A 23,847-nucleotide genomic window follows, 5' to 3' on the forward strand; every position below is an offset into this window, starting at 1 on the left:
GACATTCAATGGGAACCAGTCACTTTCCTCTCTTCCTACTCATACACATGCCTTACATCCTCGATAAAAACTTTTCACTGCTTCTAGCAGCTTGCCTCCCCCACCATATACTCTCAGTACCTTCCACAGAGTATCTCTATCAACTATATCATATGCCTTCTTCAGGTCCATAAATCCTACATACAAATCCTTTTGTTTTTCTAAGTATTTCTCACATACATTCTTCAAAGCAAACACCTGATCCACACATCCTCTATCACTTCTGAAACCACACTGCTCTTCCCCAATCTGATGCTCTGTACATGCCTTCACCCTCTCAGTGAATACCCTCCCATATAATTTCCCAGGAATACTCAACAAACTTATACCTATGTAATTTGAGCACTCACCTTTATCCCCTTTGCCTTTGTACAGTGGCACTATGCATGCATTCTGCCAATCCTCAGGCACTTCACCATGAGCCATTTATACATTGAATACCCTCACCAACCAGTCAACTACACAGTCACCCCCTTTTTTAATGAATTCCACTGCAATACCATCCAAACCTGCCGCCTTGTTGGCTTTCATCTTCCGCAAAGCTTTCACTACCTCTTCTCTGTTTAACAAACCATTCTCCCTAACTCTCTCACTTCGGACACCACCTTGACCAAAGCACCCTATATCTGCCACTCTCATCATCTAACACATTCAGCAAACCTTCAAAATACTCACTCCATCTCCTTCTTATATCACCATTGCTTGTTATTACTTCCCCATAAGCCCTCTTCACTGATGTTCCCATTTGTTCTCTTGTCTTATGCACTTTATTTACCTCCTTCCAGAACATCTTTTTATTCTTCCTAGAATTTAATGATACTCTCTCACCCCAACTCTCATTTGCCCCCTTTTTCACTTTTGCACCTTTCTCTTGACCTCTTGCCTCTTTTTTTTATACATCTCCCACTCATTTGCACTATTTCCTAGCAAAACTCGTCCAAATGCCTCTCTCTTCTCTTTCACTAATAATCTTACTTCTTCATCCCACCACTCACTACACTTTCTAATGTGCCCACCTCCCACGCTTCTCATGCCACAAGCATCTTTTGCACAAGGCATCACTGCTTCCTAAATACATCCCCTTCCTCCCCCACTCCCCTTACATCCTTTGCTCTCATCTTTTTCCATTCTGCACTCAGTCTTTCCTGGTACTTCTTCACAAAAGTCTATTTCCCTAGCTCACTTACTCTCACCACTCTCTTCACCCCAACATTTTCTCTTCTTTTCTGAAAACCTTTACAAATCTTCACCTTTGCCTCCACAAGATAATGATCAGACATCCCTCCAGTTGCACCTCTCAGCACATTAACATCCAAAAGTCTCTCTTTCATGCACCTATCAATTAACACATAATCCATCTCTCCTACTTACATACATATACTTATGTATATATCTCTCTTTTTAAACCAGGTATTCCCAATCACCAGTCCTTTTTCAGCACACAAATCTACAAGCTCTTCACCATTTCCATTTACAACACTGCACACCCCATGTGCACCAATTATTCCCTCAACTGCCACATTACTCATCTTTGCATACAAATCACCCTTCACTATAACCTGGTCTCACACATCAAAACTGTTAACACACTCAATCAGCTGCTCCCAAAACACTTGCCTCATATGATTTTTCTTCTCATGCCCAGGTGCATAGGCACCAATAAACACCCATATCTCTCCATCCACTTTCAGTTTTACTCATATCAATCTTGAGTTTACTTTCTTCACTCTATCGCTTACTCCCACAACTCCTGTTTAAGGAGTAGTGCTACTACTTCCTTTGCTCTTGTCCTCTCACCAACCCCTGACTATACTCCCAAAACATTCCCAAACCACTCTTGCCCTTTATCCTTGAGCTTTGTTTCACTCAGAGCCAGAGCATCCAGGTTTCTTTCCTCAAACATACTACCTCTATCTCCTTTCTTCTCATCTTGGTTACATCCACACATTCAGACACCCCAGTCTAAGCCTTTGAGGAGGATGAGCACTCCCCGCTTGACTCCTTTTTCTGTTTCCCCTTTTAGAAAGTAAAATGCAAGATGAGAGGACCAGAGATAAAAATGGAGTAGCACTACTCCTGAAGCAAGAATTATGAGAGTATGTGATAGAGTATAAGAAAAAAAATTCTAGATTGATATCGGTAAAACTGAAACTGGATGGAGAGAGATGGGTGATTATTGGTGCTTATGCACCTGGTCATGAGAAGAAAGATCATGAGAGACAGATGTTTGGGAGCACCCAAGTGAGTGTGTTAGCAGCTGTGATGCACAAGACTGGGTAATAGTGATAGGTGATTTAGGTGCGGTGAGTAATGTGGCAGTTGAGCTTGTAATTGGTGTACATTGGGTATTCAGTGTTCTGAATGGTAACAGTGAATAGCTTGTGGATTTCTATGCTGAAAAAAGACTGCTGATTGGGAAAACCTGGTTTAAAAAGAGATATAAGTATATGTATGTAAGTAGGAGAGATGATCAAAAGGCATTATTGGATCCCGTGTTAATTGATAGGCATGTAAATGACTGTTGAATGTTAATGTGCAGAGAGGGGCAGCTGGAGGGATGTCTGATCACTATCTTCTGGGGGTGAAGGTGAAGATTTGTAGAGGTTTTCAAAAAGGAAGAGAAAATGTTGGAGAGAAGAGAGCGGAGAGAGTAAGTGAGCTTGGAAAGTGTTAGGAAGTACTAGGAGAGATTGAGTGTAGAATGGCAAAAGGTGAGAGCAAGTGACACGAGGGGAGTGGGTGTGGAGTGGGATGTATTCAGGGAAGCAGTGACGGCATATGCAAAAGTTGCCCATAGCATGAGAAAGGTGGGAGGTGGGCAGATTATAAAGTGTAGCAAGTGGTGGGATAAAGAAGTAAAGTTGTTAGTGAAAGAGAAAAGCGAGGCATTTGGACGCTTCTTACAAGAAAGGAGTGCAAATGACTGGGAGATGTATAAAAGAAAGCAGTAGGAGGTCAAGAGAAAGGCGCAAGAGTTGAAAAGTTGGAAGGAGGTAAATAACGTGCATAAGGCAAGAACAAATTTGAAAATCAGTGAAGAGGCATGTGGGGAGGTAATAGCAGGTAGTGATGAAGTGAGAAGGAGATGGAGTGAGTACTTTGAATGTTTGTTGAATGTTTTTGATGATAGAGTGGCAGCTATAAGGTGTTTTGGTTGTGGTGGTGTGTGAAGTGAGAGGGTCAGGAAGAATGGTTTGGTAAACAGAGAAGAGGTAGTAAAAGCTTTGCAGAAGATGAAATCTGGCATGGCAGTGGGTTTGGATGGTATTGCAGTGGAATTTATTAAAAATGGGGTTGACTGTGTTGTTGATTGGTTGGTAAGGATATTTAATGTATGTATGGACCATGGTGAAGTGCCTGAGGATTGGCAGATGCATGCATAGTGCCATTGTACAAAGGCAAAGGGGATAAAGGTGATTGTTCAAACTATAGAGGCATAAGTTTGTTGAGTATTCTTGGAATAATATATGGGAGGGTATTGATTGAGAGGATGATGGTATGTACAGAGCTTCAGATTGGGGAAGAGCATTGTGGTTTCAGAAGTGGTAGAGGATGTGTGGATCAGGTGTTTGCTTTGAAGAATGTATGTGAGAAAAACTTAGAAAAATGGATGGATTTCTATTTAGAATATATGGATCTGGAGAAGGCATATGATAGGGTTGATAGAGATGCTATATGGAAGGTTATAAGAGTATATGGTGTGGGAGGTAAGTTGCTAGAAGCAGTGAAAGTTTTTACCAAGGCTGTAAGGCATGTGTACAAGTAGGAAGAGAGTGATTGTTTCCCAGTGAATGTTGGTTTGCAGCAGGGGTGTGTGATGTCCCCATGGCTGTTTGATTTGTTTATGGATGGGATGGTTAGGGAGCTAACTGCAAGAGTTTTGGAGATAGGGTTGAGTATGCAGTCTGTTGGGGATGAGAGGACCTGGGAAGTGAGTTAGTTGTTATTCACCGATGATACAGCTCTGGTGGCTGATTCGTGTGAGAAACTGCAGAAGTTGGTGACTGAATTTGGAAAAGTGTGTGAAAGAAGAAAGTTTAGGTTTAAATGTGAATAAGAGCAATGTTATTAGGTTCAGTAGCATTGAGGGATAAGTTGATAGGAATGTGAGTCTGAATGGAGAAAAATTGGTGGAAGTGACATGTTTCAGATATCTGGGAGTGGACTTAGCTGTTGATGGAACCATGGAAGCAGAAGTGAGTCCTAGGGTAGGGGAGGGGGTGAAGGTTCTGGGAGTGATGAAGAACGTGTGGAAGGAGAGAGCATTATCTCGGAGAGCAAAAATGGGTACGTTTGAAGGAATAGTGGTTCCAAGAATATTTTGTGGTTGTGAGGCAGGGGCTATAGATAGGGTTGTACAGAGGAGGATGGGTGTGTTGGAAATGAAATGTTTGAGGACAATATGTGGTGTGAGGTGGTTTGGTTGATTAAGTAATGAAAGGTAAGAGAGATGCATGGAAATAAAAGAATGTAGTTGAGAGAGCAGAAGAGGATGTGTTGTAATGGTTTGGACATATGGAGAGAATGAGTGAGGAGAGATTGACAAAGAGGATATTTGTGTCAGAGTTGGAGGGAACAAGGAGAAGCAGAAGGCCAAATTGGAGATGGAAGGATGGAGTGAAAAAGATTTTGAGTGATCGGGGCCTGAACATACAGGAGGGTGAGAGGCGTGCAATGAATAGAGTGAATTAGAACAATGTGAAATACCTGGGTCGATGTGCTGTCAGTGGACTGAACCAGGGCATGTGAAGCATCTGGAGTAAACCATGGAAAGGTCTGTGGGGCCTGGATGTGGATTGGGAGCTGTTGTTTTGGTGCATTACACATGACAGCTAGAGATTGAATGTGAACAAATGTGACCTTTTTCGTCTTTTTTCCTGGCGCTACCTCACTGAAGCATGGAGTAGCGATGCTGTATCCTGTGGGGTGGGGTAGCGACAGGAATGGATGAAGGCAAGCAAGTATGAATATTTAGAAAAACGGATGGATTTGTACGTAGCATTTATGGATCTGGAGAAGGCATATGATAGAGTTAGTAGAGATGCTTTGTGGAAGGTTTTTAGAGTATATGGTGTGGGTGGTTTGTTGCTAGAGGCAGTGAAAACTTTTTACCAAGGATGTAAGGCATGTGTATGAGTAGGAAGAGAGGAAAGTGATTGGTTCCCAGTGAATGTTGGTTTGTGGCAGGAGTGTGTGATGTCTCCTTGGTTGTTTTATTTGTTTATGGATGAGGTGTTTAGGAAGGTGAACGCAAGAGTCTTGGAGAGAGGGGCAAGTATGCAGTCTGTTGTGGATGAGAGGGCTTAGGAAGTGAGTCAGTTGTTGTTCGCTGATGTAGCGCTGGTGGCTGATTCGGATGAGAAATTGCAGAGGCTGGTGACTGGGTTTGGTAAAGTGTGTGAAAGAAGAAAGTCGAGAGTAAATGTTAATAAGAGGAAGATTATTAGGTTCAGTAGGGTTGAGGGACAAGTAAATTGGGAGTTAAGTTTGAATGGAGAAAAAATGGAAGAAGTGTAGTGTTTTAGATATCTGAGAGTGGACGTAGCGGCGGATGGAACCAAGATAGTGGAAGTGAGTCACAGGGTGGGGGAGGGGGCATAGGTTCTAGGAGCATTGAAGAAGTTTGGAAGGTGAGAGCATTATCTCAGATCAAAAATGGGTATGTTTGAAGGAATAGTGGTACCACCAGTGTTATATGGTTGCAAGGCACGGGCTATAGATAGGCGTGGGAGATAGATAGGAGGAGGGCGGATGTGTTAGAAATGAAATGTTTGAGGACCATATGTGGTGTGAGGTTGGTATGATCGAATAAGTAATGAAAGGGTAAGAGAGATGTGTGGTAATTGAGAGAGTAGAAGGGGGTGTGTTGAAATGGTTTGGACACATGGAGAGAATGAGTGAGGAAAGATTGACAAAGAGGATATATGTATCAGAGGTGGAGGCTACAAGGAGAAGCAGAAGACCAAAGTGGAGGTGGAAGGATGGATTGAAAAAGATTTTGAGTGATTAAGGCCTGAACATACAGGAGGGTGAAAGGCATGCAAGGAATAGTGTGAATTGGAACGATGTGGTATACCAGGGTGGATGTGCTTTCAATGGACTGAACCAGGGCATGTGAAGCATATGGGGTAAACCATGGAAAGGTCTGTGGGGCCTGGATGTGGAAGGGGAGCCGTGGTTTCGGTACATTACACATGACAGCTAGAGACTGAGTGTGAACGAATGTGGCCTTTTGTCTTATCCTTGCGCTCCTTTACTGGAAGAGGGGTGGGGGATGCTATTTGGTGTGGTGGGTTGGCGATGGGAATTGATGAAGGCAGCAAGTATGAATGTTTACATGTGTATATATGTATATGTCTGTGTATGTATATATATGTATACATTGAAATGTATATGTATGTATATGTGTGTGTATGGGCATTTATGTATATATGTGTATGTGGGTGGTTGGGCCATTCTTCATCTGTTTCCTTGAGCTACCTTGCTGATGCGGGAAACAACGGTTAAGTATGGTGATGATAATGATACATATATATAAACCATGGAAAGGTCTGTGGGGCCTGGATGTGGATAGGGAGCTGTGGTTTTGGTGCATTTAGATAATAGCTAGAGACTGAGCGTGAACGTGAACAAATATGGCCTTTTTTTGTCTGTCTTCCTGGCTTCTATAGAGAAGACACTGAACACCTATTACTTAGTTGCCTTGTTTTCTCCGCACACAGTTGCAAACACAACATTGCAACACATTATAGCCGCTGGTCCCGACTGATGGATGTGGCCACTGGTCCACCTGTTAGAACCACACTTTTCATGTCTCCACTTGCAAAACATGCCACATCATATATTTTCCTCCTTGTTCACCATTTTCAGCATTGCAAGATAGTGATAGGAACAGATGAAGAATGGCCTCATTTGCTCCCATTACTCATTAGCTATCATGTTGATTGCACAGAAACCAGAGCTTCCATATCTACAGCCAAGGTCCACAGACCTTTCTTTCTGTGGTTCCCCTTACCCCTTCATATTCCCTGGTTCAACGCGTTGAGAGCACATTGCCCTCTGTATACCATATCACTCCAATTCACTCTATCCCATGCATGCCTCACACCCTCCTGCATATTCAGGCCCTTATCACTCAAAGCATCTTTCACCATATCCTTCTACCTTCACCTTGGTTTCCCCCTTCTTGTCCTCTTTGCTATTAATTGGTATACTCTCGGTCAGCCTTTCCTCACTCATCCTATCTGTATGTTCAAACCACATCATTACTCCAATCTTCCCTGTATATCCAAACCATATCATTACACCTTCAGCTCTCTTTATGTTACATAATCTTACCACTACCACACCTCTCTCTTACCTCATTATTTCCTTTTTGGTCAACCCTCCTCGCACCAATTACTGTGCTCAAACATTACATTTCCAAAACATAAAACTGTGACTGCTTTTTGCTGTAGGGCCCATGCTTTGCATCCATACAACACTGATTGAATTTCTGTACCATCAAGCATATCTTTATTTGCCCTTACTGACGCCGTCCTCTCTTTTCATACACTCCTGTGTACCCAGGAACTTAATCCCCTCGCCCACCTATGGCTTACTTCACCTCACATGGTTCCATCCATTGTCATATCCATTTCAGGTATCTAAAATAATCCACTTTCCTGTTCTCTCCATTCAGACTCATACTCCATAGATAGATGGAAACCTTACCCTTCTTTACCTCTCTACCCTAGTGCAACACTCAGAATTTCTGTACCATCAAGCATTTCTTTATTTGCCCTTACTCACATTTACCTCTCTTTTCATAACTCCTGTGTACCCAGGAACTTAATCCCCTCACCCACCTATGGTTACTTCACCTCGCATGGTTCCATCCATTGCCATATCCATTTCAGGTATCTAAAATAATCCACCTCCCCGTTCTCTCCATTCAGACTCATACTCCATAGATAGATAGAAACCTTACCCTACTTTACCTTTCCACCCTAGGAACCCCAACTATGGAGCCAGCTACATCCACTGGACAAGATCATAGGTTAAGAAGTGTGATAATATTGTGTGTATGTGTGCATGAGGGGAGTGAAAGACAATTTAGGATTCGTTGTATTCAATATGGAACTTATATCGTGGGCATGAGAGGTCTTATGATAGATTGAATCAATTATTGTTATATTTTTAAGATGGGAGGTGTCCAGAGTGTAGACAAGAAAGTGTAACTCATATATGTGTAGGGTGTCATTTCAAATAAGTGTATGTCTGATAGGGTCTTGTTTGTGATGTTTAAGACTGGGTTGCAAGGTTGATGGTTTAGTGTTTGTCATATCATTTCAGTGTGTACACATATTGCTTGTGCTTTGTTTGTTTGGGGTATTGAGATCTTTACGTATAAGTTTTTGAAATGAAAGTTAGGAGTGAGCACTGTATTTTGATTTTGAGGTTGATAGCTTGTTGCGGAGTAGTTTGAATGAGAAGAGACTCTTGCTCTTGCAAAGAACTGAGTACTGAGCATAATGAGTTGGAATTGTATTGGGAGACTCTTTGTTTCATTGTAAAGGTGTTAGGTATTTGTGATGGTTAGGCAGCAAGTGATCATTCTGAGTGCTCTGTTTTGTGTGGTTTGCAGCTTTGTTTTACATGCTTGTTAGGATGGATGACCATATGTGTGAGGTATAATTCAGGGTGGCGTGGATGAATCATTTGTAGAGGATGATAAAGTTTTTTTCTTGACCAATTTTGGTACCAGTAACTAAATGTTTAGCATGTGGTAGGTTTGTTTGTTGCATCTGTGTTGATGTTTTGGTGTGGGGAGTGTATGTTGTGTGTGTTATATGTGATGCCTAGAATTAATGTCATTTGCTGAGTGGAAGAGATTCACCAATCACAGTGATGGGAAGATGAAGGTTGGATTCATATCTATCTGGGGTTAAAAGGATACCTGAATACTTTGGTGAAAATCCAGACATTCTGTTCTGGGTGAGCCGATGTTCTAATTGTATGATGCTGCAAGTGTGGTGTCAAGGTGCCATGATGTGATTATAAGGTCATCTCCATATGAGGGGATTTTTACACTTGTCTACTGAAGGTGATAGAAGGTTATGCAGGAAGATTTTGAAATGAGCTGGAGAGAGAAGTTCTTACAGAACATAATAGAGCTTTAGTATTTAAGAGGTGAAGCCTTTGTGAGTGACTACATTACTGTCTTGGTTTTTATTTCTATGTTATCCTTATAACATTTGTATTAACTATCTTGCCATCTGGGGACACCCTCATTCTCTTTATGATTTTATAGCTTTTAGCAGAAACGAACTATTTCATTTGTGTACTAGCTTAAACAGTATCTATAATTCTTTTGCAAGCATTTCAGGCTTTGTTGTTGGATCTACAGTTATTTCTTGTACAAAGATGTAATGCATAAGATTTTATATAGATAATCATTGGTTAGATAAGGGAAGTGGCTAAATCTGTTAAGAGAAAGGGAGTAAATTGCTTTATTCCAGTGAACAACACCATAACATGCTAAGTGGTATGACTGTACATCATGATTTATTATGGGTGTGGTAGTGGGGTGTGGGTGGCTAACAAGAGGGTATTGTGTTGTTATCATTGAGCAGAACTGCAGCTGCGTGTGGCCACAGCGAATATGAGAACATGGAATCTGATGTCCCAGACGCATCTACTGATGATGAAGGATTAAGCAATATAAGAGGAGACAACCAAGAAGTGACAAATGCAGCCTGTGGTGATAGTAGAACTGAAGGGTGGAAAGATAGTCACATACAGAACCAGAGTATTGGTAGATCAAGCCAAAAAACAGCTGAACATCAAACTGATGATGAAGATGATATTAGGTCCTTTGAAGAAGAAGAACGAAGGATGGCCCAAGAGTTGAGTGCAACAGAGGTAGAAAGGACAGACAAAAGCTCTGGTCCACCATTACAAGTAAGTTTCAGCTTGTCACACAGAAAATTTGCTTTGAAATACCAAAATTTGTAAGCAGCATGTCATCTTATACTAGCTTTCATCTATATTGTTTACTCTGATTATTTGTGTTTGACCAAATGCCAGATATTTTCATGCATCCTCATGTAAGTGTCCTTAAGAGATTTGAAATGAGACTTAGAAAAAGATTATTTATAGTATCTAATTTACAGAATGGTCACCCATTGCTTTTTAATTTAAAAAGGGAGAGAGATAACTTGCACAGATAATTAATGAAGTACAAGAGACTTACCGTAGGTCAGTTGAAATGTGCTTCGAATATTATGAAGCAAATCACCTCTGCTAGAAATAGCAACATAAGTGGTGAAGGAAATATGTCTTCATTATTTTCAGGGTAAGGATTACTAACTTCCATCAAGTAACCTTTATGTCTCTGTTGAGAGAGGATCAGAGGGTATGATTGTAGGATTTGTGGAAATTACCACCTGTCCTTGAAAGGCCATAAAAGACTTGAAAAAAGCAAGTGTGACAGTATCTCTCCTTTCACAGACAGATCTGCTTTGTATTTAGACAAAAGAGTCTCAACAGCTTCTCTCATTTTGATTTTCCTTCAGTTTTTTGTTCTAATTGTATCATAATTGTTTCATTCAAAATATTTTTTAATTCTTATCCCCTTTTATTGTATGTTGAATGACTTTACCATTCATTCATCTCCTGACACATTTCTTATTAATCCTATACCCCTCCCTATGATATCTCTTGCACTTCCAAAAGTACCTCACTCTCTGGACATAAGCAAGACATATGGACCAGATAGCATTTCTCCTCTTATTTTGAGGTAATGAGCTTCTTAACTTTCACTGCCTGCTCATCTGTTTTGATTCATTGTAAAAATCAGAACTTTTCTTCTTTTGGATACATATATGGATGAAGTCTTTCCTATTGTTGTTGTAACCCTTCCAACGACTGTCCTGTTTTTTTACTTTTACTGCAGAACCTTTGAATTTCTATTCATCTCCCATTTTCTTTAACATCTTGAATCTCAGTCTTCTCCCTGTTCAACAGTATGGCATCCACAAGGATTTTTTTTTTTTTTTTTGTGCTTTGTCGCTGTCTCCCGCGTTTGCGAGGTAGCGCAAGGAAACAGACGAAAGAAATGGCCCAACCCACCCCCATACACATGTATATACATACGTCCACACACGCAAATATACATACCTACACAGCTTTCCATGGTTTACCCCAGACGCTTCACATGCCTTGATTCAATCCACTGACAGCACGTCAACCCCGGTATACCACATCGCTCCAATTCACTCTATTCCTTGCCCTCCTTTCACCCTCCTGCATGTTCAGGCCCTGATCACACAAAATCTTTTTCACTCCATCTTTCCACCTCCAATTTGGTCTCCCTCTTCTCCTCGTTCCCTCCACCTCCGACACATATATCCTCTTGGTCAATGTTTCCTCACTCATTCTCTCCATGTGCCCAAACCATTTCAAAATACCCTCTTCTGCTCTCTCAACCACGCTCTTTTTATTTCCACACATCTCTCTTACCCTTACGTTACTTACTCGATCAAACCACCTCACACCACACATTGTCCTCAAACATCTCATTTCCAGCACATCCATCCTCCTGCACACAACTCTATCCATAGCCCACGCCTCGCAACCATACAACATTGTTGGAACCACTATTCCTTCAAACATACCCATTTTTGCTTTCCGAGATAATGTTCTCGACTTCCACACATTCTTCAAGGCTCCCAGAATTTTTGCCCCCTCCCCCACCCTATGATCCACTTCCCCTTCCATGGTTCCATCCGCTGCCAGATCCACTCCCAGATATTTAAAACACTTCCTCCAGTTTTTCTCCATTCAAACTCACCTCCCAATTGACTTGACCCTCAACCCTACTGTACCTAATAACCTTGCTCTTATTCACATTTACTCTTAACTTTCTTCTTTCACACACTTTACCAAACTCAGTCACCAGCTTCTGCAGTTTCTCACATGAATCAGCCACCAGCGCTGTATCATCAGCGAACAACAACTGACTCACTTCCCAAGCTCTCTCATCCACAACAGACTTCATACTTGCCCCTCTTTCCAAAACTCTTGCATTCACCTCCCTAACAACCCCATCCATAAACAAATTAAACAACCATGGGGACATCACACACCCCTGCCGCAAACCTACATTCACTGAGAACCAATCACTTTCCTCTCTTCCTATACGTACACATGCCTTACATCCTCGATAAAAACTTTTCACTGCTTCTAACAACTTGCCTCCCACACCATATATTCTTAATACCTTCCACAGAGCATCTCTATCAACTCTATCATATGCCTTCTCCAGATCCATAAATGCTACATACAAATCCATTTGCTTTTCTAAGTATTTCTCACATACATTCTTCAAAGCAAACACCTGATCCACACATCCTCTACCACTTCTGAAACCACACTGCTCTTCCCCAATCTGATGCTCTGTACATGCCTTCACCCTCTCAATCAATACCCTCCCATATAATTTACCAGGAATACTCAACAAACTTATACCTCTGTAATTTGAGCACTCACTCTTATCCCCTTTGCCTTTGTACAATGGCACTATGCACGCATTCTGCCAATCCTCAGGCACCTCACCATGAGTCATACATACATTAAATAACCTTACCAACCAGTCAACAATACAGTCAACCCCTTTTTTAATAAATTCCACTGCAATACCATCCAAACCTGCTGCCTTGCCGGCTTTCATCTTCCGCAAAGCTTTTACTACCTCTTCTCTGTTTACCAAATCATTTTCCCTAACCCTCTCACTTTGCACACCACCTCGACCAAAACACCCTATATCTGCCACTCTATCATCAAACACATTCAACAAACCCTCAAAATACTCACTCCATCTCCTTCTCACATCACCACTACTTGTTATCACCTCCCCATTTGCGCCTTCACTGAAGTTCCCATTTGCTCCCTTGTCTTACGCACTTTATTTACCTCCTTCCAGAACATCTTTTTATTCTCCCTAAAATTTAATGATACTCTCTCACCCCAACTCTCATTTGCCCTTTTTTTCACCTCTTGCACCTTTCTCTTGACCTCCTGTCTCTTTCTTTTATACATCTCCCACTCAATTGCATTTTTTCCCTGCAAAAATCGTCCAAATGCCTCTCTCTTCTCTTTCACTAATACTCTTACTTCTTCATCCCACCACTCACTACCTTTTCTAATCAACCCACCTCCCACTCTTCTCATGCCACAAGCATCTTTTGCGCAATCCATCACTGATTCCCTAAATACATCCCATTCCTCCCCCACTCCCCTTACTTCCATTGTTCTCACCTTTTTCCATTCTGTACTCAGTCTCTCCTGGTACTTCCTCACACAAGTCTCCTTCCCAAGCTCACTTACTCTCACCACCCTCTTCACCCCAACATTCACTCTTCTTTTCTGAAAACCCATACAAATCTTCACCTTAGCCTCCACAAGATAATGATCAGACATCCCTCCAGTTGCACCTCTCAGCACATTAACATCCAAAAGTCTCTCTTTCGCGCGCCTGTCAATTAACACGTAATCCAATAACGCTCTCTGGCCATCTCTCCTACTTACATAAGTATACTTATGTATATCTCACTTTTTAAACCAGGTATTCCCAATCATCAGTCCTTTTTCAGCACATAAATCTACAAGCTCTTCACCATTTCCATTTACAACACTGAACACCCCATGTATACCAGTTATTCCCTCAACTGCTACATTACTCACCTTTGCATTCAAATCACCCATCACTATAACCCGGTCTCGTGCATCAAAACCACTAACGCACTCATTCAGCTGCTCCCAAAACACTTGCCTCTCATGATCTTTCTTCTCATGCCCAGGTGCATATGCACCAATAATCACCCATCTCTCTCCATCAACTTTCAGTTTTACCCATATTAATCAAGAATTTACTTTCTTGCATTCTATCACATACTCCCACAACTCATGTTTCAGGAGTACTGCTACTCCTTCCCTTGCTCTTGTCCTCTCACTAACCCCTGACTTTACTCCCAAGACATTCCCAAACCACTCTTCCCCTTTACCCTTGAGCTTCGTTTCACTCAGAGCCAAAACATCCAGGTTCCTTTCCTCAAACATACTACCTATCTCTCCTTTTTTCACATCTTGGTTACATCCACACACATTTAGGCACCCCAATCTAAAGGATAGAGCCACTATTTATATTTTTTCATGTGTTACTAAGGTCTGGTCATCCTCTTTGATGTAATTTAGGGAAACATGTTGTAGCCTTTGATGCCTCATAAGCTTTTGCCAGGGTGTGGGATTTTAGTCTCAATCCCAAGCACCCATTCTTTTGGCTTTCAGCGTTTACTCTGCTTTCTCATATCTAGAATACTCTTTGACTGATATATCCTTCTTCCCCAATCAGCAATGGTGTCCCTCAAGGCTCTATTTTCTCTCTTATCCTCATCCTTTATCTCAATACTGCATTCCTCCATTTCCTTCAAATTTGCTTCATTTCTTTTGTCTGAACTATAACTTTATCATATAACAACTGCCTGTATAATCACAGACTTGAAAAAGATTTCCCAGCAAAGTAGACATAACAGTTAAATTTAAGGCCTCCAAAACATAGTATTTTCATGGTTTTCTCTCATACACAAAACAAAATTCCCGTATCCTTTGATGGCACTACAGTCACATGATGTAAAGTAATAAGTCTACTCAGTATCGTGTTTGTGTTGAGAGGGGTTTATTCCTTGCAAGCACCTTTTTTCAGCACAAGATGATCCACTGGTATACATGGATGAGGAGTGATGGAAGAGCGAAAGGCTTTGATTGACTAAGTGGCAGTGGATGAAAGATTGAGAAAGGCCGTGCTACTTATTAGAGTTGTGACTGGATTCTTTGGAGACTGGCCATTTTGCAGTCCTTGTGGGAAAGAGAATCAAGAAATGGAGGATGATGGAAAGAAGAATGGAGAGTTAAAAGTGTTGGCAAGTGAGAAGATGAATCAGAAAAAATGCAGGGAGGAGTATGAAAGTATGGTAAATGAAAGCTTGGGTGGAAACGCAGTGAATGGAGGGATGCATTCATTTGTGAATGAGGTGTTTAAAATGTTTTGAGAAATACTGTTAAAGGTTGTAGAATTAGTAGTTGTATACAAGGTCGTGAGATATAGGTATAAATAGGGAGATGCATGGTGAACGAAAGTGATTAGAAATGCTGTGGAATAGAGGAAAAAAGGCATTTGGTAAATTGCTCGAAAGGAATGCACAAGTGAAAGTTCAGCAAAGGAGGAAGGAAGAATATAAAATGTGTCAGTGGAAAGTTAAGATGCTGATAGTAAAAAGGAAAAAAAGATTAGATGAAGATTTTGGGAGAAACTAGTATGAAAGAAAGGGAAAATAAGAAATTATACTGGAAGGAGGTGTGGAATATGTTGAAGAAATGATGAATGTGGGGGAAGGGGAGGCAACAATTGTTACAAGCATGGGTATAGAGGATGGAAGAAAGAGGATGCACGTACAAGGGCCTATAGCAAAAAGGGTAATGAGGCTGAAGGTAGGAAAGGTGCCTGGAGTGTATGGCATTGCTGCTGAAATGCTGAAGTATGGATGAGAAAGTGTAATAGAATGAATGCATCTGATATGTAATTTAGCATGGAAATATAATGCTGTGCCTGAGGATTGGGTGAAAGCTGTATTGCTGTTTTATTCAAAGGAAAAGGTGCTAAGGATGTATGTAGCAATTATACGTTTATAGGGGAATAAGTCTGTTAAGTATCTCAGGAAAAGGGTATGCAAGAATGTTGACTAATAGAGTGATGGAAGTGACTGGATGCAGAATGAATGAGGAGCAAGGGGGTTTTAGGAGAGGCAGGGGATGTGTGGATCAGACTTTTGTTGTAAAGATGATCTTGGAAAAGTGTTTAGCAAAAGGTATGAAGTTGTATGCAGCTTTTATGGATTTAAGAATAAATGGAGTAGGGGGAGAACTGTTTGATGATGTGAAAGTCTTCTATATAGGAGCAAATACATGTGTACGAGTGGATGGAGAGTTGAGCAAAAGTTTCGGTATACATATGGGTGTGAGGCAGGGTTGTGGGATGCCACCGTGGCTTTTTAATATATCTATGGATGGAGTGATCAGAGAGGTGAAAGCAGAACTACAGAAAGGGGGTGCAGATATGGAGTGTGGCATTGAGATATGATGGCTAGTGGCAAGCCTATTTGTGGATGACACTGTTGTTTGCTGAGAGTAAAGAGGAGTTGCGGAAGGTTGTGTTTTATGATGTGTGATTGAAGGTAAATGCAAGTAAAAGTAAAGTAATGGTGTTTGAAAGGAAACCATGAAAGTAAAGATTTTGTAAAACCATATAGAGTGAAGGCAGAAAGTGTACTAAACTGTGCTTTGGATACTGGGGAGAAAGATTGGAAGAGGTGAGAGAAATTAAGTACTTAGGAGCTGTCTTGGGTACGTTTGGTGGTGTTGATAGAGAGATAAGGGAGAGAGCAGTACAGGGTAGAGGAGTCATTGTTTCCCTAAATAGAACAATGAAGGGTGCAAGTGTAAGTACAGAAATGAAGAGAGGATTAAGGGACAGCATATCCTCCCAACCTTGACCTATGCAGATGAAACATGGACTTGGAATGAGTCACAGAGGTCAAGAATCCAGGCTGTGGAAAGGAGCTATTTGAGAGGAGCAAAGGGAATGAATTGTGGAGTGGTAGAATGGGTGGAACGTAATCTTTTTCGGTGGTTTGGGCATGTGGAAAGAATGCAAGACAGCAGGTTTACAAGGAGAGTGCATGATAGTACAATTGAAGGGGTCTGTGTCAGAGGAATACCAGCTGTGACATGGGCAAATGGATTGGATGAGTACTTAAGGGAGAGAAATGGAAGAAGAGTGCATGGAATGGGTGTTTGCATGGGATGCATGTAAGGACAGGGACAAGTGGAGACTCTTTTGCAATGGCCACCCCTTGATGGGAGTTCCTGGAGGGAATGGGCATAAGAAATGTAGAAAGATAGATAGATAGACCCCATTTTAAACAGTTAATTCAGTCTGTCTCTAACATTCTTGGTTCGGTTCTGATGCCAAAAATTCTTTTCTTCTGAATTTTTTTTTCTCAAACTTAATCACTGCTTCTTATGTTAGTGAGGTAGCTTCAGGAACATACAAAGAACAGGTTTCATATGCTTACAACCATTTTGTAGCTGTCATGTAGTGCACAGACACCACAGACCCCAATCTACAACCAAGCCCCGCAGAACCTTTCCATGGTTTACCCCAGATGTTTCGCATGCGCTGGTTCAGACCATTCATAGTATGCCAACCCCAGTATACCACATCATTCCAGTTCACTCTGTTTCTAGCATACCTCTCACCCTCCTGCATGTTCAGGCCCCAATTGCTCAAAATCTTATCCCTTTCCACATCCAGGCCCCACAGACCTTTCCATGGTTTACCCCAGACGCTTCACATGCCCTGGTTCAATCCATTGACAGCATGTCAACCCCGGTATACCAGATTGTTCCAATTCACTCTATTCCTTGCATGCCTTTCACTCTCCTGTATGCTCAGGCCCCAATAGTTCAAAATCTTTTTCACTCCATCCTTACACCTCCAACTTGGTCTCCTGGTTCTCGTTGTTCCCTCCACCTCTGACACATATATCCTCTTTGTCAATCTTTCCTCACTCATTCTCTCCATACGTCCAAATCATTTCAACACACACTCTTCTGCTCTCTCAACCACACTCTTTTTATTACCACACATCCCTCATACTCTTTCATTACTTACACGGTCAAACCACCTCACTTAACATATTCTTCTCAAACATATAATTTCCAACACGTTCACCCTCCTCTACATATACACATACACATACATATTTACACATTTACATATTCATACTTGCTCGCCTGATATCCATTCCTGGATAGTGAAAAATTATAATGATCAAATATAATGAAAAATAATAATAGTAATAATAATATATATATTTGAATGCAAAGGTGAGTAATGTAGCAGCTGAGGGTATGATTGGTGTACATGGGATGTTCAGTGTTGTAAATGTAAATGGTGAAGAGCTTGTAGATTTGTGCTGAAAAAGGACTGGTGATTGGGAATACATGGTTTAAAAGAGAGATATTCATAAGTATACATATGTAAGAGAGATAACGTGTTAATTGATAGGCATGGGAAAGAGAGACTTTTGGGCGTTAATGTGCTGAGAGGGGCAACTGGAAGGATGTCTGATCATTATCTTGTGGAGATGAAGGTGAAGATATGTAGAGGTTTTCAGAAAAGAAGAGAATGTTGGGGTGAAGAGAGTGGTGAGAGTAAGTGAGCTTGGAAAGGAGACTTGTGTGAGGAAATACCAGGAGAGATTGAGTGCAGAATGGAAAAAGGTGAGAGCAAATGATGTAAGGGGAATTGGGGAGGAATGGGATGTATTTAGGGAAGCAGTGATGGCTTGCGCAAAAGATGCCTGTGGCATGAGGAAGGTGGGAGGTTGGCAGATTGGAAAGGGTAGTGAGTAGTGGGATGAAGAAGTAAGATTGTTAGTGAAAGAGAAGAGAGAGGCATTTGGACACTTTTTGCAGGGAAATAGTGCAAAAGACTGGGAGGTGTATAAAAGAAAGAGGAAGGAGGTCAAGAGAAAGGTGCAAAGAGGGCAAATTATAGTTGGGGTGAGAGAGTATCATTATATTTTAAGAAGAATAAAAAGATATTTTAGAAGGAGGTAAATATAGTGCGTAAGACAAGAGAACAAATTGGAACATCAATGAAAGGGGCAAATGGGGAGGTAATAACAAGTAGTGGTGAAGTGAGAGAGAGATAGAGTGAATATTTTGAAGGTTTGTTGAATGTGTTTGATGATAGAGTGGCAGACATAGGGTGTTTTGGTCAAGGGGGTGTGCAAAGTGAGAGGGTCTGGAAGAATGATTTGGTAAACAGAGAAGGGGTTTTGAAAGCCTTGCAGAAGATGAAAGCCAGCAAGGCAGCGGGTTTGGATGGTATTGCTGTGGAATAAAAAAAAGAGGGAGACTATGTTGTTGACTGGTTGGTTAGGATATTTAATGTATGTATGGTTCATGGTGAAGTGCCTGAGGATTGGCAGAATACATGCATAGTGCCATTGTACAAAAGCAAAGGGGATAAAGGTGAGTGTTCAAATTACAGAGGTATAAGTTTGTTGAGTATTCCTGGGAAATTATATGGGAGGTTATTGATTGAGAGGGTCAAGGCATGTACAGAGCATGAGATTGGGGAAGAGCAGTGTGGTTTCAGAAGTGGTAGAGGATGTGTGGATCAGGTGTTTGCTTTGAAGAATGTATGTGAGAAATAGAATGTATGTGAGAAATACTTAGAAAAACAGATGGATTTGTATATGGCATTTATGGATCTGGAGAAGGCATATGATAGAGTTGATAGAGATGCTCTGTGGAAGGTATTAAGAGTATATGGTGTGGGAGGTAACTTGCTAGCAGCAAAGTCTTTATCAAAGATGTAAAGCATGTGTACAAGTAGAAAGAGAGGAAAGTGAGTGCTTCCCAATGAATGTCTGTTTGTTTTAGGGATGCGTGATGTCTCCATGGTTGTTTAATTTGTCTGGGAGGTGAATGGAAGAGTTTTGGAGGGAGTGGCAAGTATGCAGTCTGTTATGAATGATAGGGCTTAGGAAGTGATTCAGTTGTTGTTCGCTGATGATACAGTGTTGGTGGCTGATTTGGGTGAGAAACTGCAAAAGCTAGTGAATGAGTTTGGAAGTGTGTGAAAGAAGAAAGCTGAGAGTAAATGTGAATAAGAGCAACGTTATTAGGTACAGTAGGATTGAGGGACAAGTCAATTGGGAGGTAAGTGTAAAGAGAAAAACTGGAGGAAGTGAAATGCTTTAGATATCTGGGAGTGGATTTGGCAGCAATTGGAACCATGGAAGCGGAAGTGAATCACAGGGTGGGGGAGGGGGCGAAGGTTCTGGGAGCGTTGAATAATGTGTGGAAGGCGAGAACATTATCTCAGGGAGCAAAAACGACTATGTTTGAAGGAATAGTGGTCCCAACAATGTTATATGGTTGAGAGGCATGGGATATAGGTAAGGTTGTGCGGAGGAGGGTGGATGTGTTGGAAATGAGATGTTTGAGGACAATATGTGGTGTGAGGTGATTTGATCGAGTAAGTAATGAAAGGGTAAGAGAGATGTGTGGTAATAGAAAGAGTGTGGTTGAGAGAACAGAGGAGGGTGTATTGAAATGGTTTGGTCACATGGAGAGAGTGAGTGAGGAAAGATTGACAAGGAGGATATATGTGTCAGAGGTGGAGGGAACAAGGAGAAGTGGGAGACCAAATTGGAGGTGGAAGGATGGAGTGAAAAAGATTTTGAATGATCGGGGCCTGAACATACAGGAGGGTGAAAGGCATGCAAGGAATAGTGTGAATTGGAATGATTTGGTATACCGGGGTTGACATGCTGTCAGTGGATTGAATCAGGGCATGTGAAGCGTCTAGGGTAAACAATGGAAAGTTTTGCGGGGCTTGGATGTGGAAAGGGAGCTGTGGTTTTGGTGCATTACACATGACAGCTAGAGACTGAGTGTGAACAGATGTGGCCTTTTGTCTTTTCCTAGCGCTACCTCACAGGGGGAGGGGGATGCTATTTCACGTGTGGCGGGATGGTGATATGAATGAATAAAGGCAGCAAGTATGAATATGTACATGTGTATATGTATGTTATCCCTGGGGATAGGGGAGAAAGAATACTTCCCACGTATTCCCTGCATGTCGTAGAAGGCGACTAAAAGGGGATGGAGCGGGTGGCTGGAAATCCTCCCCTCTCATTTTTTTTTAATTTTCCAAAAGAAGGAACAGAGAAGGGGGCCAGGTGAAGATATTCCCTCAAAGCCCAGTCCTCTGTTCGTAACGCTACCTTGCTGATGCGGGAAATGGCGAATAGTATGAAAGAAAGTATATGTATGTATATGTCTGTGTATGTATATATATATATATGTATACATTGAAATGTATAGGTATATATATGTGCGTGTCTGGATGTATATGTATATACATGTATATGTAGGTGAATTGGGTCATTCTTTCGTCTGTTTCCTAGTGCTACCACGCTAATGCGGGAGACAGCAACAAAGTATAAAAGAAGAAAAAAAATTATAATAATGATAATAATATATATGGTGATTTTTTTTCTATGTTGGAGGTTCCAGTTTTAGATGAAAGTTCATATCATGGCTGGGCCTTAATTGAATTATTGCAAGATTGATGAAAGGGGGGAAAAAGACAAGGTAAAGAGTTCATGAATGTTGGAGAAGTGAAAAACCTGTCTAGTAATGTCATTGGGATAGACATGAGAGAGGAGAGAGTTTGAAAGCTTGTAGGTGTAGGCAGATAAATAGCCAACAATATGGGTATAGAAAAAATAGACAAAGATGTTTCAGATTATTAGATGTTTGATTTTTTTCTTGCCTATATTATGGGTTGTTAAAACCAGTTTGGGAGAGATTAGTAGGTGGCTAAAGATAGATTATGTAATAAACTGATGAATCTTGTTGAATAATTTTATAAAGTACATGAAAATTATTTCATCTTGTGTACATAAATGCATCATCCTTTCAATTGAGTGAACCAGAGCATATGAAGCAGCTAGGTGAAACCACAGAAAGGTCTTTAGGACCTAGCTGTAGATAGGGGCCTGTGATTTCAATGCATTACACATGATGGCCAGAGAATGGCTATGAGTATCTGTTACTGGTTCTGCTATGCTAACACAGGAAACAGTGAACACGTATGATATAAAGGAAAAGAACATATTTGCTTATTACAGTAAACAATAACGCTTTACCTCAGTTGTTGTCGGTGCTGAGCACCTTTTCCTCTTCTCAGCAGGTAACAAGGACCCTATTGAGGGTATGGTAGTATTCTTATCCATCATTGTGAAGGGGATGATCCAGTTTTCTAAGATAAATTTTAGAGACTTGAATGCTTAAAATGTCTCAGAAATTTGATTTTTGGAACTGCAGTACTCAAGTTCACATCTTGGATAAGTAAAAAGAAAACTATTCATATCACTTCACAAAACATGCATCACCAAAAAATGGTGGTGAGACAAGTCAATCTGAGTGGAGCGAGGATGATGATGGTGCTGCCTCTGACCCATTACTAGACCAGGAGAGTACAGGATAAGGCATTGATATTGTGAGAAAGTTTAGTTTTTACTGCAGTTGATTATCTTACTCTCTGATGCTAAGACAACCTTGCATCAGCATTACGATTTCAGTGATGATAAGATGGAAATAGCAGCTTAGCAAACTATTATTTTGTCTCTGAGTAGAATTTTGCACTGCTGTTCAAGACACATTTGTCATAAGTTCTTTCTCTTGCTGACGTATGCTAGATAGCTTTTTGGGGAACTGCCTGACAGGAGGGCAGGTGATAGATGCTTTGAATAAAATGTAACTGCAGTTGCCTCATAGCAAGTGTCACGTGGCATAAAAGTCATCATTATTTTGTTTTTGAGTTATACACAGATTTATTTCTCTAGTCAGAAATCTTATTCAGACATGTAAAGGTAATGTTACCTTTTATTCATATCTTAAGTCTCAGAGTGGTGGTGGTGACGGTGGTGAGACAAGTCAATCTGAGTGGAGCGAGGATGACGATGGTGCTGCCTCTGAGCCATTACTAGACCAGGAGAGTACAGGATACACCACAGATGACCCAGCTCTGGAACAAGTGTCCATGATGAATGATGCTGGACTTACTGATGCTGAAGGTTGGTACTTTTATTAGAGATTACATTGCATTTATTAATCACTATTGATTAGATCATGAATTATGGTACTGTCATTTACTATTGTGGTTTTATATTTGTTTGAATGTATTTTGTTGGGTTCTTTGATTTTGGGCATCTTACCCTAAAACTTTACGGATGGTGGGGACCACAGCTATCTTAATTTGTCAGGTACACATTTAAAATCCCTTTGATAAAGAAGAGGAATTTGCAACATGAAATGACTCTTAAATTGAGCCTAGATTACCAGCTGATATGACTACCTACTTGTAAACAGTACAAACAAATTATGTCATTGGTCCTAAAACCTAGAACTGGATTGTAGGATCATGACTTTATGTTATGTGTTCACAAATATGTATGGAATGTTGATTGGTCAGAATGGTGTGGAGTTGAAGTTGTGCTAAATTTTTGGCCAAGCTATTTTCTGGAAATTATAGGATTCAACAGGACCCTCCTTGCATCATTTACCTACATGTTAGAAGAAAGATGGTAGGAGACTGCTCAAGTTTTTCTTTGGTGATAAAAGAATGAAGGCAGTGGAATCTAATTTGATAGTGAAAATATGATATCATTACCATGCTTTTGAAAAGCGATTTTTTTTATGTAATCTTATTGTTGTTGGCCTGAGGAATCAGAATGTAGTGTAGTGTAGTGCAGTGTAGTGTAGTGTAGCAGTTAGCTTTTCTGACTGTGATGTATTCGTTGGCTGTCCGAAGTTAAAGTCCACATAAGTTTGAATCCTGGTCACGGCAATATGTCCACAGATCATCCAGCTGTTCAATCTCCCGTAGGGCTGGTTGATGAATTGGGAATCTGGCTTAGGCTAGGATATATATATACTTTTTTATCATATTTAATCTCAGTATCACGCATTAGCAGGGTAGCACAAGGAAACAAACAAAGGAAGAGCCATCCACTCATTTTTTCTTTTTATATTATTATACATAGTATAGTATAATAATAATGATATATATATATATATATATATATATATATATATATATATATATATATATATATATATATATAT

General features: G+C 40.7%; 1 protein-coding gene across 6 annotated transcripts in view; it reads left to right on the forward strand.

The window, feature by feature from the left end:
* Positions 1-23,847, forward strand: part of LOC139750214 (adenylate cyclase type 1-like) — an 836,862-nt gene that overhangs the window by 798,445 nt on the left and 14,570 nt on the right. For all 6 annotated transcript variants that reach the window (XM_071664687.1, XM_071664693.1, XM_071664690.1 and 3 more), the window contains 2 exons: positions 9,654-9,981; positions 22,622-22,796. In XM_071664687.1, coding sequence (XP_071520788.1) covers positions 9,654-9,981; positions 22,622-22,796 — 503 coding nt within the window. The remainder of the gene's footprint in view (positions 1-9,653; positions 9,982-22,621; positions 22,797-23,847) is intronic.

Source organism: Panulirus ornatus, chromosome 9 (genome assembly GCF_036320965.1).
Source record: "Panulirus ornatus isolate Po-2019 chromosome 9, ASM3632096v1, whole genome shotgun sequence".
NCBI lineage: Eukaryota > Metazoa > Arthropoda > Malacostraca > Decapoda > Palinuridae > Panulirus > Panulirus ornatus.